General features: G+C 44.6%; 1 protein-coding gene across 25 annotated transcripts in view; it reads right to left on the reverse strand.

The window, feature by feature from the left end:
- The window catches only part of MAPK8IP3 (mitogen-activated protein kinase 8 interacting protein 3), a 167,700-nt gene extending 159,311 nt beyond the window's left edge, over window positions 1-8,389 (reverse strand). For 24 of the 25 annotated variants that reach the window (XM_075069338.1, XM_075069344.1, XM_075069341.1 and 21 more), the window contains exon 1: window positions 7,914-8,325. In XM_075069338.1, coding sequence (XP_074925439.1) covers window positions 7,914-8,231 — 318 coding nt within the window. In that variant the 5' untranslated portion in view covers window positions 8,232-8,325. Of the gene's footprint in view, window positions 1-7,913 lie in introns of all 25 variants that reach the window. The other variant, XM_075069343.1, reaches the window with a different exon arrangement.
- Between the last annotated feature and the right edge of the window lie 5,622 nt (window positions 8,390-14,011).

Consider the following 14,011-nt stretch of genomic DNA (forward strand, 5'->3'; position numbering starts at 1 on the left):
GTCTCAAGTTGCAGCAGGGGAGGTTTAGGTTGAATATTAGGAAAAACTTTTTCACTCAGAGAGTGGTGAAGCACTGGAATGGGTTACCTAGGGAAGTAGTGGAATCTCCTTCCTTAGAGATTTTTAAGGTTTGGCTTGACAAAGCCCTGGCTGGGATGATTTAGCTGGGAATTGGTCCTGCTTTGAGCAGGGGATTGGACTAGATGACCTCCTGAGGTCCCTTCCAACCCTGATATTCTATGATTCTATGACCCCATCTCTTTGGTTATATATATAAAAAATATATAAAACACAGATTGAGGGTCCAAATATGATCTTTACAGGTCCTGCTTATTTCAGTGTAGAAATGAGCAGTGTCCAAATGTAGCACTTTTTCGGGACCACGGTGCTTTTCAACAGAAGGAAGAAAAGAGTCTTCCTAGCATACCCTGGGGCAGTACAGCAGAGGTACTTACAGCAGTAATGTCAATCCCAAGCATTTGACAATCATTAGGCAGCCTCAAAAAATCATGAGATTAAAATAATTAAATTGGAGGGGTTTTGTATTTGCCTTCTGGTTTTTAAGCCTCTAGTCTAGAGGTCACATGTAAAAGCTTTTCTCCACAACCTCATGAGCTCCAGAAACTTAGCCTTAACTTACAAGTAAATAAATAAATAAACTGGGATTGCCATGTAATCACACAATTCCAGCAGCTAGGATTTTAAGAATACCACCAAATATTGTAAATTGAGCCATAAAAATCGCAAGAATTGCCAATACTGCCTAATTTCATTGAAGCTTCTGTTCTCCTATCTACGTATTGGGGAGCTTCCACTTCCCATTTCAGGACAAGTAAAACAAAAAATGAATCAATCTATATCTAAATCCTTGTAATGCAATTGAAAGTGAAGGTCTGTTTAGCTTTTGGCAAATATTTTAAAAACACATGTCCATAATATCCTCTTAGACTGAGAATGGAAGTGTTCTCATACAAAAGGAAAACTATTTTTATGATGTCTTGAGTGGAGGTGACATTAAAGTAGTTTAACAACTTCAGTCTACACATTATGCCAAGAAAGTCTTGTTGGTGTGCCATCATTTTCTGTTACCACAGCACTGATAATAAGGTTGGTTGGTACTGCTGTCATAGTTAACAGAAGGAGCATGATGCATTATTTATGTATCCCAGCATAACGTCCATTTGATTTTAGTTAATTTCATCTTCATAAACTGATCAAAAATACTTAGAACCGTGAGGCTTTTTGACATGAGACTACAGAAAAATTAACAGGTCAGATCTTTATCCCTCCCACCCCCAAAATCTCAATGACAATTTAACAGTTTTAATTGGTATTAATAAACAGAGAGAAGTCAAGACTGGGACTCAACCTAGTTCTCTGAGAACAACCCTGCCATTTAATCTGACAGGGCAGCTCACATTAGCAGATTCATGTTACAACCCCTTAACAAGAAGTTCTTGCCCACCATGTTTATAGTTCTTAACATTTCAGTTTTCTCTGATTTAGGACAATGGCACTAAACTTTCTTTTGGCATATCTAAAACTATGCTAAATACATTATGAGGTACTGACTTCCTCCAGTTATTGTGCACACTGCAATGTAATGGCCAGCCATGTGAGAAAATAAGTGATTTTTACTTTTGACACTCTATGATTGCTTTTATCACAGTAAAATTCTCCATAAAACTCATTGACCTTTACCACTGCAGCTCAAGTAACCCGTCATTGGCTGCACTTTCTAGTAAAGAGTGTTTGGGAAGTAGGTCGAAGGAAACAGTGGTAAGGAAGGGCTGTCTACCCTATGCAAACTATTTGTTAGGGGAAGAGAGAAGGATTTCTTTTGGTTTGTTTGTATAAAAAACCTGGTATCTACTGCTCTATTTGTTGCAATTCTCTCTGAAAAGAATTTCCCATTTTCATTCAGTCATGCATAAGAATGACAGAGAATCGTTATCATAAGCAATTTTTTAAGCTACGAAAAAGCATCCTGCTATGGTTGCTTTCTCTATTCTTCCTGACAGGAAACCAGCTATTGACATTCCACTGGCTTGCAGTGACTTAGTATAAACTAAACCTTATCCTCCCATGCCCAATAAATCAAAAGCAAACTCCCTTTGACTTCAGTGGTTGAGGATCAGACCATAAATTAGTTCCTGTATTCCCCTTGATCATAATTACTGTACTTTCAATAGTGATTGTGTCACAACCATTCCAAAATATTAGATTTATGGACATCATTTCCTATTTTATAAATCGAGTGAAACTCTCTCTCCACCTTGAAAAGCTTTAATAAGAAGTATCCCACCCAGCGAAGCCTCGAGTTACTCAGACTCATTTTTCAAGCCATTACGTGCATTTATAAAAACCAATTATATTAATAAATAATAGAAGCTAAACTATCAAAACAAAGGACTATTGCTTTGATTCATTTACTCTAGGCTGCACAATTCAGTATTTGACAAGGAGTCTCCTAGTCATATGTACAAGTTTGAGATGTTCTGCTTTACAGTCATTCCAGATACAAGAAGGATCATCATCATCATGTTCTTATTATGCATCTGGCATTTAGGGCAGTGACAAAGCTTCTCCACTCCTGTCTGTTTCTGGAAAGTCTTTCAATTGTTCCCCAGCTGTGCCTCAGGTTTTTCAGCTTGGCTTCCACCACTCTTCGCCATGCTGTTTTCAGACAGCCTCATTTTCGCTTGCCTTCAGGTGTTTATCTTATTGCTACTCTGGTGATGGAATCAGTTTCCATCCGAAGCACATAACCGATCCATTTCCAATGCTCCCTGGCAATGATGGTGCTCAGATCCTCTTCGCTGCACTGTGTTAATAAATCTTGGTTTGAGATTGTTCTGGGCCAAAAGATTACGGAGGATTGTTTTGAGGCAAGTTGTATGAAATGAAGACAATTTGGACAGGTCATACTTTCTCATTCCCCAGCATTCTGCACTTCATCCCTTGAAGACCTGGACTTCACAGATGATGTCGCTCTCCTATCACATATCCAATACCATATACAAAAAAACCTCAACTCAATGCAATCAGCCAGCAAATTGGACTGAAAATCAGCCGCAATAAGACAGATATCATGACCTTTAATATTGCCTCATCATCCCCAGTACGGATAGAGGATTATGTTCTCACCAATGTAGAAACAGTCACATACTTGGGCAGCACCATCAGCCAGGATGGTGGAACAAGCCAGGATATCCAGAACAAAATCAGTAAAGACAGGAACAGCTTCAGGAGCTTAAATGCAGTCTGGAAATCATCAAAATACAACACCAAAACCAAATTTAAGATTTATCAGAGCTGCATACTTTCAACACTACAAGAACGATATTTCTAATTAAATATTCCATATGCTATATATCATCCTTGAATTCAAGAATCATAGACATTAAGAATCCTCTCATTGGTAACTTATCAAATCAGACTCTAGGTCAATGACGCTCAATCCTTTTTTGATTCTTAATCTACAAAATGGTAAAAAATAATCAACGCGATCTTAGGTTAATTAAGGGACAATCACTTGACTGTTGTGGGGGAGAAAGAGGGCCAATGCAACTATGTGGATTTCATTCGTTACAGCTCAGAGATTGCTGTTTCAAAAGGCTCCACAGCCCCTTGAAGTGCCTGGATGAGCCTGTGAAAGCAGAGAAGCCACTCTTGGAATTATTAGTGGCAGAAGCACAGGCAGCAAGAGGGAGGTGTGAAAGTGAGCTATTCTTTCCCTCCTGGGGTCCTGTTGCGTCTTAGGCCTCGTCTACACTACGCATTTAAACCGATTTTAGCAGCATTAAACCAATTTAACACTGCACCCATCCACACAACGAGGCCCTTTATATCGATATAAAGAGCTCTTTAAACTGGTTTCTGTACTTCTCCCCGACGAGAGGAGTAGCGCTGAAATCAGTATTACCATATCGGATTAGGGTTAGTGTGACCGCAAATCGACAGTATTGGCCTCCGGGCGGTATCCCACAGTGCACCATTGTGACCGCTCTGGACAGCAATCTGAACTCGGATGCACTGGCCAGGTATGACAGGAAAAGCCCCGCGAACTTTTGAATTTCATTTCCTGTTTGCCCAGCGTGGAGCTCTGATCAGCACGGGTGGCGATGCAGTCCCAAATCCAAAAAGAGCTCCAGCATGGACCGTACGGGAGATACTGGATCTGATCGCTGTATGGGGAGACAAATCTGTTCTATCAGAGCTCCGTTACAGAAGACGAAATGCCAAAGCATTTGAAAAAATCTCCAGGCTATGATACAGAGTCCACAGCACAGTGCTGCGTGACAAGCGTAACGGAAAGCCAAAGAATCAAATGGACGCTCATGGAGGGAGGGAGGGGGTACTGAGGACTCCAGCTATCCCACAGTCCCCAGCAGTCTCCAAAAGTATTTGCATTCTTGGCTGAGCTCCCAATGCCTGTAGGTCAAACACATTGTCCGGGTGGTTCAGGGTATAGCTCGTCAATTTACCCCCCCCCCCCCGTGAAAGAAAAGGGAAAAAAATCGTTTCTTGACTTTTTTCAATGTCACCCTATGTCTACTGCATGCTGCTGGTAGACGCGGTGCTGCGGCAGTGAACAGCAGTATCCTCTCCCCTCCCCTCCCCGGTGGCAGGTACAGTACAATATGACTGATAGCCGTCCTTGTCATCATCAGCCCGTGTGAGTGCTCCTGGCTGGCCTCAGGTGAGGTCGGCCGGGGGCCTGGGTAAAAATAGGAATGACTCCCGGTCATTCCCAGTAGATGGTACAGAACGGCTGGTAACCGTCTTCATCATAGCAACTGGGGGCTGAGCTCCATCAGCCCCCTCCCTTTCATGTGTAAAGAAAAGATTCTGTACTGCCTGGACTATCATAGCAGCAGGGATGCTGGGCTCCTCTCCCCCACACCGTTTAATGTCCTGCCTGGACTATCATAGCAGCTGGAGGCTGCCTCCCCCTCATTTTATCTCACTAAAAAGTCAGTGTTTCTTATTCCTGCATTCTTTATTACTTCATCACACAAATGGGGGGACACTGCACGGTGGTAGCCCAGGAGGGTTGGGGGAGCAGGGAAGCAACGGTGGGGTTGTTGCAGGGGCACCCCCTAGAATGGCATGTAGCTCATCATTTCTGCGGGATCTGACACGGAGCGGCTGTGCTGGTTCTCTGGTACACTGGTTTCTCTAGTACACTTGCCCCATATTCTAGGCAGGACTGACTCTATTTTTAGATACCATAAAGGAGGGATTGACTCGGGGAGTCATTCCCATTTTTGTCTTTGCGCCCCTGGCCGACCTCAGCCAGGGGCACCCATGACAGCAGCAGAGGTACAGAACGACTGATAACCATCATCTCATCGCCAATTTACAATGGCATGGCAGACGGTACAGAACAACTGATAACCGTCTCTGCTATCTTGCAAAGGCAAATGAATGCTGCTGTGTAGCGCTGCAGTACCGCCTCTGTTAGCAACATCCAGTAGACATACAGTGACAGTAAAAAAAAGCTGAAACGGGCTCCATGGTTGCCGTGCTATGGCGTCTGCCAGGGCAATCCAGGGAAAAAGGGCGCGAAAATGATTGTCTGCCGTTGCTTTCACGGAGGAAGGAATGAGTGACGACATTTACCCAGAATCACCCGCGACACTGTTTTTGCACCATCATGCATTGGGGTCTCAACCCAGAATTCCAAGGGTCGGGGAGACTGCGGGAACTATGGGATAACTACAGGATAGCTACCCACAGTGCAACACTCCAGAAATCGACGCTAGCCTCGGACCATGGATGCACACCACCGAATTAATGTGCTTAGTGTGGCTGCGTGCACTCGACTTTATACAATCTGTTTTACAAAACCGGTTTATGTAAAATTGCAATAATCCCGTAGTATAGACATACCCTTAGTGATCAAGGAATTTTGCTCCTCTTTCAGCCAGGTGATTGTCTCTCTCATGAGCTACTTCCAGGCTGTTCCCCATCAACTTAATTGCACTGCACAAGACATGAGTAAGATAAGAGTGGAACTGACAGCCAGCAAATCTTACATTTTTGGGTTGCAGAAGCCATGTTATTAAAGCCCAAAGTGTAGGTCTGGTAAAAATAAATTCATGGAATTAATAAAAGCAGCAGAGAATCCTGTGGCACCTTATAGACTAACATATGTTTTGGATCATGAGCGTTCGTGGGTGAATACCCACTTCGTCAGATGAATTAGAGACCAATATCTTGAGAAGGTTGTTTTTATTTCAAATTAACAGCTTACTGTTTAGATTTAAAAGCATTTCCAAACATTACAGCACTGTGTAGCCTACTAGTGCACTAGCCTAAAGAAGTGACATGGACTACCACTGTCGAAACAAACTGAGTAAAGTATAAAAAGTAAACTGATTTTTAAAAATTATTTGTTCTAATCAGAAACAAATATTAGCAGCAAATGTTCCAAGTGGTTTCTTTTGTTGTTGTCATTTTTTAAATTAAATTCTTCAAATTCACAGAACCCCAGTTACTTTTTTTGGTAGTTTATTCTCCTCTTTCTTGCTTTTAAATTGGCAACAATTATTTTAACAACAGGGAAGCTTCATCAAATGCTGACCTCGCAACTTTGTTTACTTTCATACTTATCTTCAATGGATCCTGCCTACATACACAATAAAATTCTAGATTTGGGAACAAAAGAAAATACCATTTTCTGATTGATCTTATCTCACTTCAAGAAAGGTAAAATCTCCAGGATATGTTTGCAGAGAATGTAAGGTCACAGCTGTCAAGAACATTTATGGCTCTGGAACAATGCAATCAGGAGTATATCTAATCACAGCTAAGAGACAACACTTAAAAATACATCATGTATGCCACACATTGATAGCACCCTAGCTGTAGAACAAGGTGTTCTTGTAGAAAGATATTTCAGAATTATAAAGTCTTCCCACTGCATGTCAAGCTTCCTTACAATCACCATTGCTTTTCCCTGTCCTGCCTTCACCCCCCCACGTCTGTCCATATTGCATGCTAATGTGATGTGAGGGGCAGGAAGGAGAATCACTATTAGAGATTGGAATGAAGACACTTTGACAGTCTAACATTTGACTTAATGGAGAAAGGAACCAGGGCCGGTTGACATAAGAAAAAAGATTTAACCGTGCCTTGCCTATGGTCAGTCCACAGAACAGTTCTGCCCCCTATAATATAGGACTCACCCAATATGACACAACAACAAGCCGACTGTTAAAAGACTGACAATACACCCAAATGATCAAGTCACCGCACCCTAAACCAAACCTCAGAGCTGTCAATCCCTTTGAGTGGCTCAGGCAAGAATGAAATCCAAGGAGCTCCACTTGCATCACCCCAACCATTTACAGCACTGCCCCACAACAAGCAACTTGAGCTCCTGGCTCCTCTTTAATGTTTACAAACGAGAGTTCCCACCCTGGATGCAGCAATGACATCCCGCTACTGGTACCAGAACATGCCAGATGCTTTTGCGCCATGGCGCTGTGCTCCTCAAAGAGTAACTGGCCCCCATCCCCTCTTCTCCCATCCCAGCTGTACTGGGGCCGAAAACGGAGTCCTAGGATGAGAGGAGCAAACTGGCTGAGTCAGCCCCCAGCTGTGGGGTGAAGAATTCGGGATGCCCGGGGGTGGGTCTCTGGGAAAGGAGGTCGTGTCCGCGCTGGGGATGAGAGAGACCCTGGCTGCGGTCTCGGCAGGCGCCTGGCTGCCCCCCAGAGATGGCCGGGTGCCGAGGATAAGGGAGCGTGGGCTCCCTCACTAGGGCGGCGTCTTGGCTCAGGCCATTCCCATCCCGATCCCTGGAGGCATCCCCCAGCTGCTGGCGCAGAGCCCTCCCCCGCTCCGTGTGGGTGGCCGGCGCGGCCCGGCCCGCAGGCGGTGGGCAAGCAGCAGCCCAGGCTCACCTCCTCGGCCTGCTTGCGCAGCGCCTTCTCGCGCTCGTACTGCGTGAGCAGCTGCTCGTTGTCCTCCCGCAGCAGCTCCAGCTCCACCTCGTGCTCCTGGTTGTCTGTGAGCACCGAGTCCAGGTTCTCCAGCACCGTCACCACCAGCGGCATCAGTTCCTTCACCACCTCTTCGTCGTAGCAGTGGATGAGCCGCTCGAACTCGCGGTAGATGCTGTTGGCCAGGCCTGACACCCGCTCCGACATCACCGAGCCCGAGCAGTAATCGTCCCCCGGGTACCCTCCAACGCCGCCATCGTCCAGCTGGATCTCCAGCATCCTGCCGCACGTCGGCCTGCCGGGCTCCAGGGAGAGCAGCACCGCCGGAGCACCTGCCGCTGCTGCCGAGCCTGCCTCCGCCTCCCCGTGGATGTTGAGGCTGAGGCTACCGCCGGGCTCTGCCCATCCTCCTCCGCCCTGCGCCAATGGGCACTCCCAGCGCCGCCTCCCGCGTGCTGCGTCAGCGCCAGCCCCACACACGAGGGAGGGGAGTCGAGGCTACCCGTAAGGAAGGCAACATAATCTTACACTGAAGGGTTGAAAGTAAACTCAGATCCGTCTTCACCCTCCCTCCAAAACCCCCTACTCCATCCCTTTCATGCAAGAAGACTCGCAGTATTCCTGGTAACAACAATGATCCGGGGGTAGTTTTTACTAATGAAACGGGTCCCACCTATGTAAGAAGTCAATCAAAAGGGATCCGATGGTCTGTTTGTTAATTAGACAGAAAACTTCAAGGGGGCAGGGGAGGTTATTGCAGTAAATTAAATACTTACATGGTTCTCTATATATGGATTTACTATTTAGTATACTAGGTACTGTAGCATATAACAAAACCAGGGTCTCTATCCCCAATCTCAGCAGACTGGAGGAGTTTAGTCTCTACTGGACAGACAGTATCTTTACATTTATGACATTCGCAGAATCGCCCATCCCCCCTCAAGTATCTAGGTGCCAGTAGAGTCCAGTCTCATAATACAACCCACAGGATACACTGAAGCCTACCTGAAACTAGTTATTCAAGGTTTGGTGGGTTTCTTGCCTAAGGGGCACATTGAAGAGTTATCTAAACTCAAGGACTGCACACAAAATACAGGAGCTGGAGTAGTCACCTGCATGTTTCCTGCAAAAGTGTGACTAAGGGCTGCAAAATGAGAGATCCCCGCCGTGAAGGCAGCCTAACCATTTGATTGAGATGTACCCAATGCAGCATCTTGACCTGAACAGCAAAGCTGTATTATAAGCTGGGATCCTGTTATCATGATAAATTACATCAGCTCTGTGTTTTTGGGGAACCAGGGTACAGTACCCAGCCTGTCTGACTCATGAAAGACCATTCCTCCTCCCACACCTCCGCCTCTGCTTGAACCAAAACTGATCAGAAGAAAGACTTACAAAAGGCAATGAAGAGGCAGTGGTAGACACAATTTAACCACTGGGATAAGGGTGACAGGATTAAGGAAACTCCCCTAGCCTCATTTGCATCGAAGATGGGACAGGAAGGCATCTTCATTAGCATACAGAATGGAGAACAGAGATTCTAATGCAAGAACCTCACAGAACTCCGGAACCAGAAAAACAGGTGTTGTGTATTTGGTTGTCATGGTTTCAGGAGTGGTGCCAGGGTTTTTGGTGCCCTAGGCGGGGGTCTTTCACCGCTCCCGGTTGTTCGTGGCAATTCTGCGGCGGGGGGGTCCTGCACTCCCGGTCTTCGGGGCACTTCAGTGGCGGGTCCCGGAGCGAGTGAAGGACCCGCTGCAGAATTGCTGCCGAAGACCCGGAGCGTGGAAGGACACCCCCCCCCCACAGCCAAATTGCCACCGAGAGCGGCAAAATGCCACCCCCTTAAATCCTGTCGCCCTAGGCGACTGCCGGCCCTGCATGGTTTTTGTTCCTATGGCAACTGAGTTAGATTATTAGGGGATAGCCTAGCCAGCTTCGGCCAGTTAGACGAGCTCTGTGTCTGTAAATAAATGGTAGCTTTATTAGCTGTCTGCTTTCTGGCCTCAAGTGATTTCATCCTAAACCAGCTGCCCCCAAGGATATAACAGCAGGGAAGCACTGCATGATGGGGGATCTCTGCTCCAGATGTTAATGAACCCACACCTGCACACACCCAGCTCAGTAGTTATCAGACCAATTGTAATTAATCCTTTATTGGTATCCAAAATAGTGAAGCTTCCTAATTGCATTGTGAGCTCCCCCCAAGGAACACCACACATAGCCAGGAATGATCAGTTCCTATTGTCTAGCTTGAACAAAACAACTTTGGTATACTCCCTTGAGCCATCTGTTTACCCATAAACAAATCTAGTGTTCTCCCTTGAACCATTGTTGTTTCCTAGAAAAAACTCTACCCATACTCAAGTAAGTGTTCTGATGCCTGGGTCCAAAATCTGCATCAGTTCCACTGGGACTTCACCTTCTCCTGACTGATTGTGCTGGGGGCTCTGCCTGTCTCCAGCACTCCGGACCCTCAGCTACCACCACCACCTGGGAACCCCGATCAATTCAAGCTTCATGGAGTGGTGAGAACCCAGCTCGCTCACTCTCAGTATAGCCTTCTATCCCCGATTTGTGTTGATCAGTTTTAGTTTTCTAAACTTTACTTTTATAATCAAATTTAAGTTATATTTAATATTATAACTGTTTTGTTTGTTTGTCTCCTCTGTGATTATTACCTGGCAAAAAATAATTTTCATGTTTAAGCTGGTTGCTTCTCTCTTTCCCCCTTATAGGTGTTTTTTGGCTTCCTCATTCACTCCGCAGCAATGTTCCTCATACCTAAGCTAAAGATCTCTGCAGTGTCCAAAAATCCTGTGGCGTTTGCTCATCAAGTAGATAACTATCATAATAATAGTAATGTGGAAGTGAGTGTGACGGTTGGATCACAGAAACCCCCTTGGGAACTGCCAACTGATGTGCCAAGACTACTTCTGCTCCTGTTTTCCCTGCCAGCCTGAGAATCCAGTACCCTATCTTGCTGAGCCAGACATGCCAGTCCACTCCAACACAGACCCAGGGTCTGAACCATGTGCCCCAAAGTTGCAGACTTAACTGAAAGCAACTCACAGAAGTGTGCTCGTCTTTAACACTCAGATGCCCAACTCCCAAGGGGATCTAAACCCAAAATAAATCAGTTTTACCCTGTATAAAGCTTATGAAGGGTAAACTCATAAATTGTTTGCCCTCTATAACACTGATAGAGAGATATGCACAGTTGTTTGCTCCCTCAGGTATTAATACATATTGTGGGTTAATTAATAAGTAAAAAGTGATTTTATTAAATACAGAAAGTAGGATTTAAGTGGTTCCAAGTAATAGCAGACAGAACAAAGTGAATTACCAAGTAAAATAGAATAAAACACATAAATCTAAGCCTAATACAGTAATAAAACTGAATACAGGTAAAATATCACCCTCAGAGATATTTCAATAAGTTTCTTTCACAGACTGGGTGACAGCATGGAGGTGCTGTTCAACCCAGCCTGCTGAATCCAAGGGCCTATGAGGGTGACAGCTTGGAAGTGCTGCTCGACCCAGCCTACTCAGTCCAGGGACATATAAGGGGTCTGCTTGGGAGTGCTGATTAACCCAGTCCTCTCTGACATGCTCTGTTAATGTGTGTGTGTGCATGTGTTTGTCTGATTCTGGGTCTGGACGAACCCAGCCCTGGGAAACCTAGGTCCTGCAGGATAGCTCCATTGGGAGTGAACTTGCAGCAGGGAGAAGTAGAGCTCCATATGAGAACACAAGTGACACAAACAGTACATTAAAAGAATTACAGACCTCCCCCACCCAGAAGAGTAACTCTAATAAATAAGCATACCCCAAAGTAACAGGCAAATCTGGTAACAGTATTATATGCTGGGATCCTGTTATCATGGTAAACTAAATACTTATGTTAAAGAATAAGGTAGCCTTACTGAAGCTCCAGTCTCACATTTTGGTCTTCACATTTTATCCTAGCTGAAATTCAAACCCAGTTCTGCACATCAATGTTCTGAACATCAGAAGGAAGTTATATCAAGGCAAACAGTCATTCCAGGTCTGGAATTATACATTAAGTTACAGAACAGAGTGGCTCTTCTAAAGAAGAGAAATATATTCAGTGTAAATAAGTAAAAATGATATAATTTAGTTCATTTTTACCTACTTTACACTTTTCAGTTTGCGACATTTTAACAAATATACAAGATATATAAATTACCAATGACAACAAGGTTGGGGACAACCTTACCCTGGAGCAGAGAAGTCAGGCTCAAAAACTGATCACTGCCTTCTCTTCCATTTTCTTGACCCAACCAGGGCAGATTCACCAATAACCCATTATATTCAGACGAAACTGGGAGTTAAGGTCAGGGAAGACCCTCAGCCCCTTCCCCAGAAACTAAGAGACACCATGAAAAAGGAACTCCACTCAATGCTAGCATTGGGGGTGATCGAGGAGTCTTTCAGTGACTGAAAAAGCCCCGTGGTATTGGTCCCTAAACCTGATGGAACCACCGACTTCTGCAAGGTTAATGCAGTATCAAAGTTCAATGCATACCCAATGCCACGTGTTCAATGCATACCCAATGCTACACAAGTAGTAGTATATACCTCAATAGTAGTCATCACCATGTATTTTTTACAGGCTTCCACGTCTCCCCCTTTAGGGCTTATATCTCATCCTCCATTCCCATTTCCATTGGTGTCGAGGTTTGGCGACATCGGCCATTTTGAAAAAAATATAGCGTTTTTTTTAATGATTGAATAGGGGGAATGTTGCATGCTGTGCTTTGGTACATTTGGTTGATTGTTTAGAGAAAAAGGTTTAAAGAATAGCATGAGAGAGCTTAAAGATTAGTAAAGAAAGCTTTGTTTAGGTTTAGAAGGAAAAAGGAAAGAAAGATTATTAAAGAAAAGAAAGGTTGTTTGGTTAGATTTAGTAAGGAGAAATGTTTTTTAAATAATAGGGAGGGATAGCTCAGTGGTTTGAGCACTGGCCTGCTAAACCCAGGATTATGAATTCAATCCTTGAGGGGGCCATTTAGGGAACTCGGGTAAAAAACTATCTGGGGATTGGTCCTGCTTTGAGCAGGGGGTTGGACTAGATGACCTCCTGAGGTCTCTTCCAACCCTAATCTCCTATGAAAGAGAGGAAAAATAAGCAAACGAAAAAAAGGTTTTAGAGAATCAAAAAAAAAGGCAATAAGAGAGGCTGTGTTACTGACCACATGCAGAGCAAAACCTCCTACACCAGCAACAGTTGGTAGTGAAATGATAGCTATTCTGGGCGGTGAACATTGCAAGCTAGCCCCGCCTTCGGTGGACCAATCCCTAGCTGTTTGACAGAATGCACTTTTTGAACCAATCCTTTCATACCAAGATTTTAAAACAAGTGTCCTTCAGAAATGGATTATTTGAAAAATTCTAGCCAATGAGCATTTGACTGTGTGTATAAAACCACAAGTTTTTGTGACCGGCAGTTTTAAAGTTGGTAGCCTAGATGCAACGGCCATGTCCTTTTACAAGATGCCTACAGATGCCAAGAAGCCAGAATTGCCTGTGGGTGCCCCAGCTAGTGTTCAGAAGAGAAGACCCATTTATACTTATTTTGCTAAAGAGGAAGACCTGTTGCCAAACCCTGCATTTCATCCTGAAATTGAACCCAAGAAACAGGAAGCCTTTATGCAGTCACTGCCAATTGTAAAAGAAGAAAAGGATAGTGTATGAAAAAATTTGTTACTGGCTTTGGAGGAAGTAGACTCGAAGGCAGAGGTAAGCAGGGCTGGCTCCAGGGTTTTTGCCACCCCAAGCAGCAAAAAAAAAAAGCCACGATCGCGATCTCAGCCACTACCGCCACTGCTTCAGGCAATTCGGCAGCTGGTCCTTCGCTTTGAGAGGGAGTGAGGGACCCGCCACTGAATTGCCGCCAAAGAGCCAGACTTTCCGCCCCTCTCCGTTGAGCACCTGCTTGCTGGGCTGGTGCCTGGAGCCGGCCCTGGAGGTAAAGCCCTTTTTATAACAAATTGATGAAAAATTACAAATGTTTTATAAATATTTGTGGTTAAATA

The sequence above is a fragment of the Chelonoidis abingdonii genome, chromosome 9, assembly GCF_003597395.2.
Source record: "Chelonoidis abingdonii isolate Lonesome George chromosome 9, CheloAbing_2.0, whole genome shotgun sequence".
Lineage (NCBI taxonomy): Eukaryota > Metazoa > Chordata > Testudines > Testudinidae > Chelonoidis > Chelonoidis abingdonii.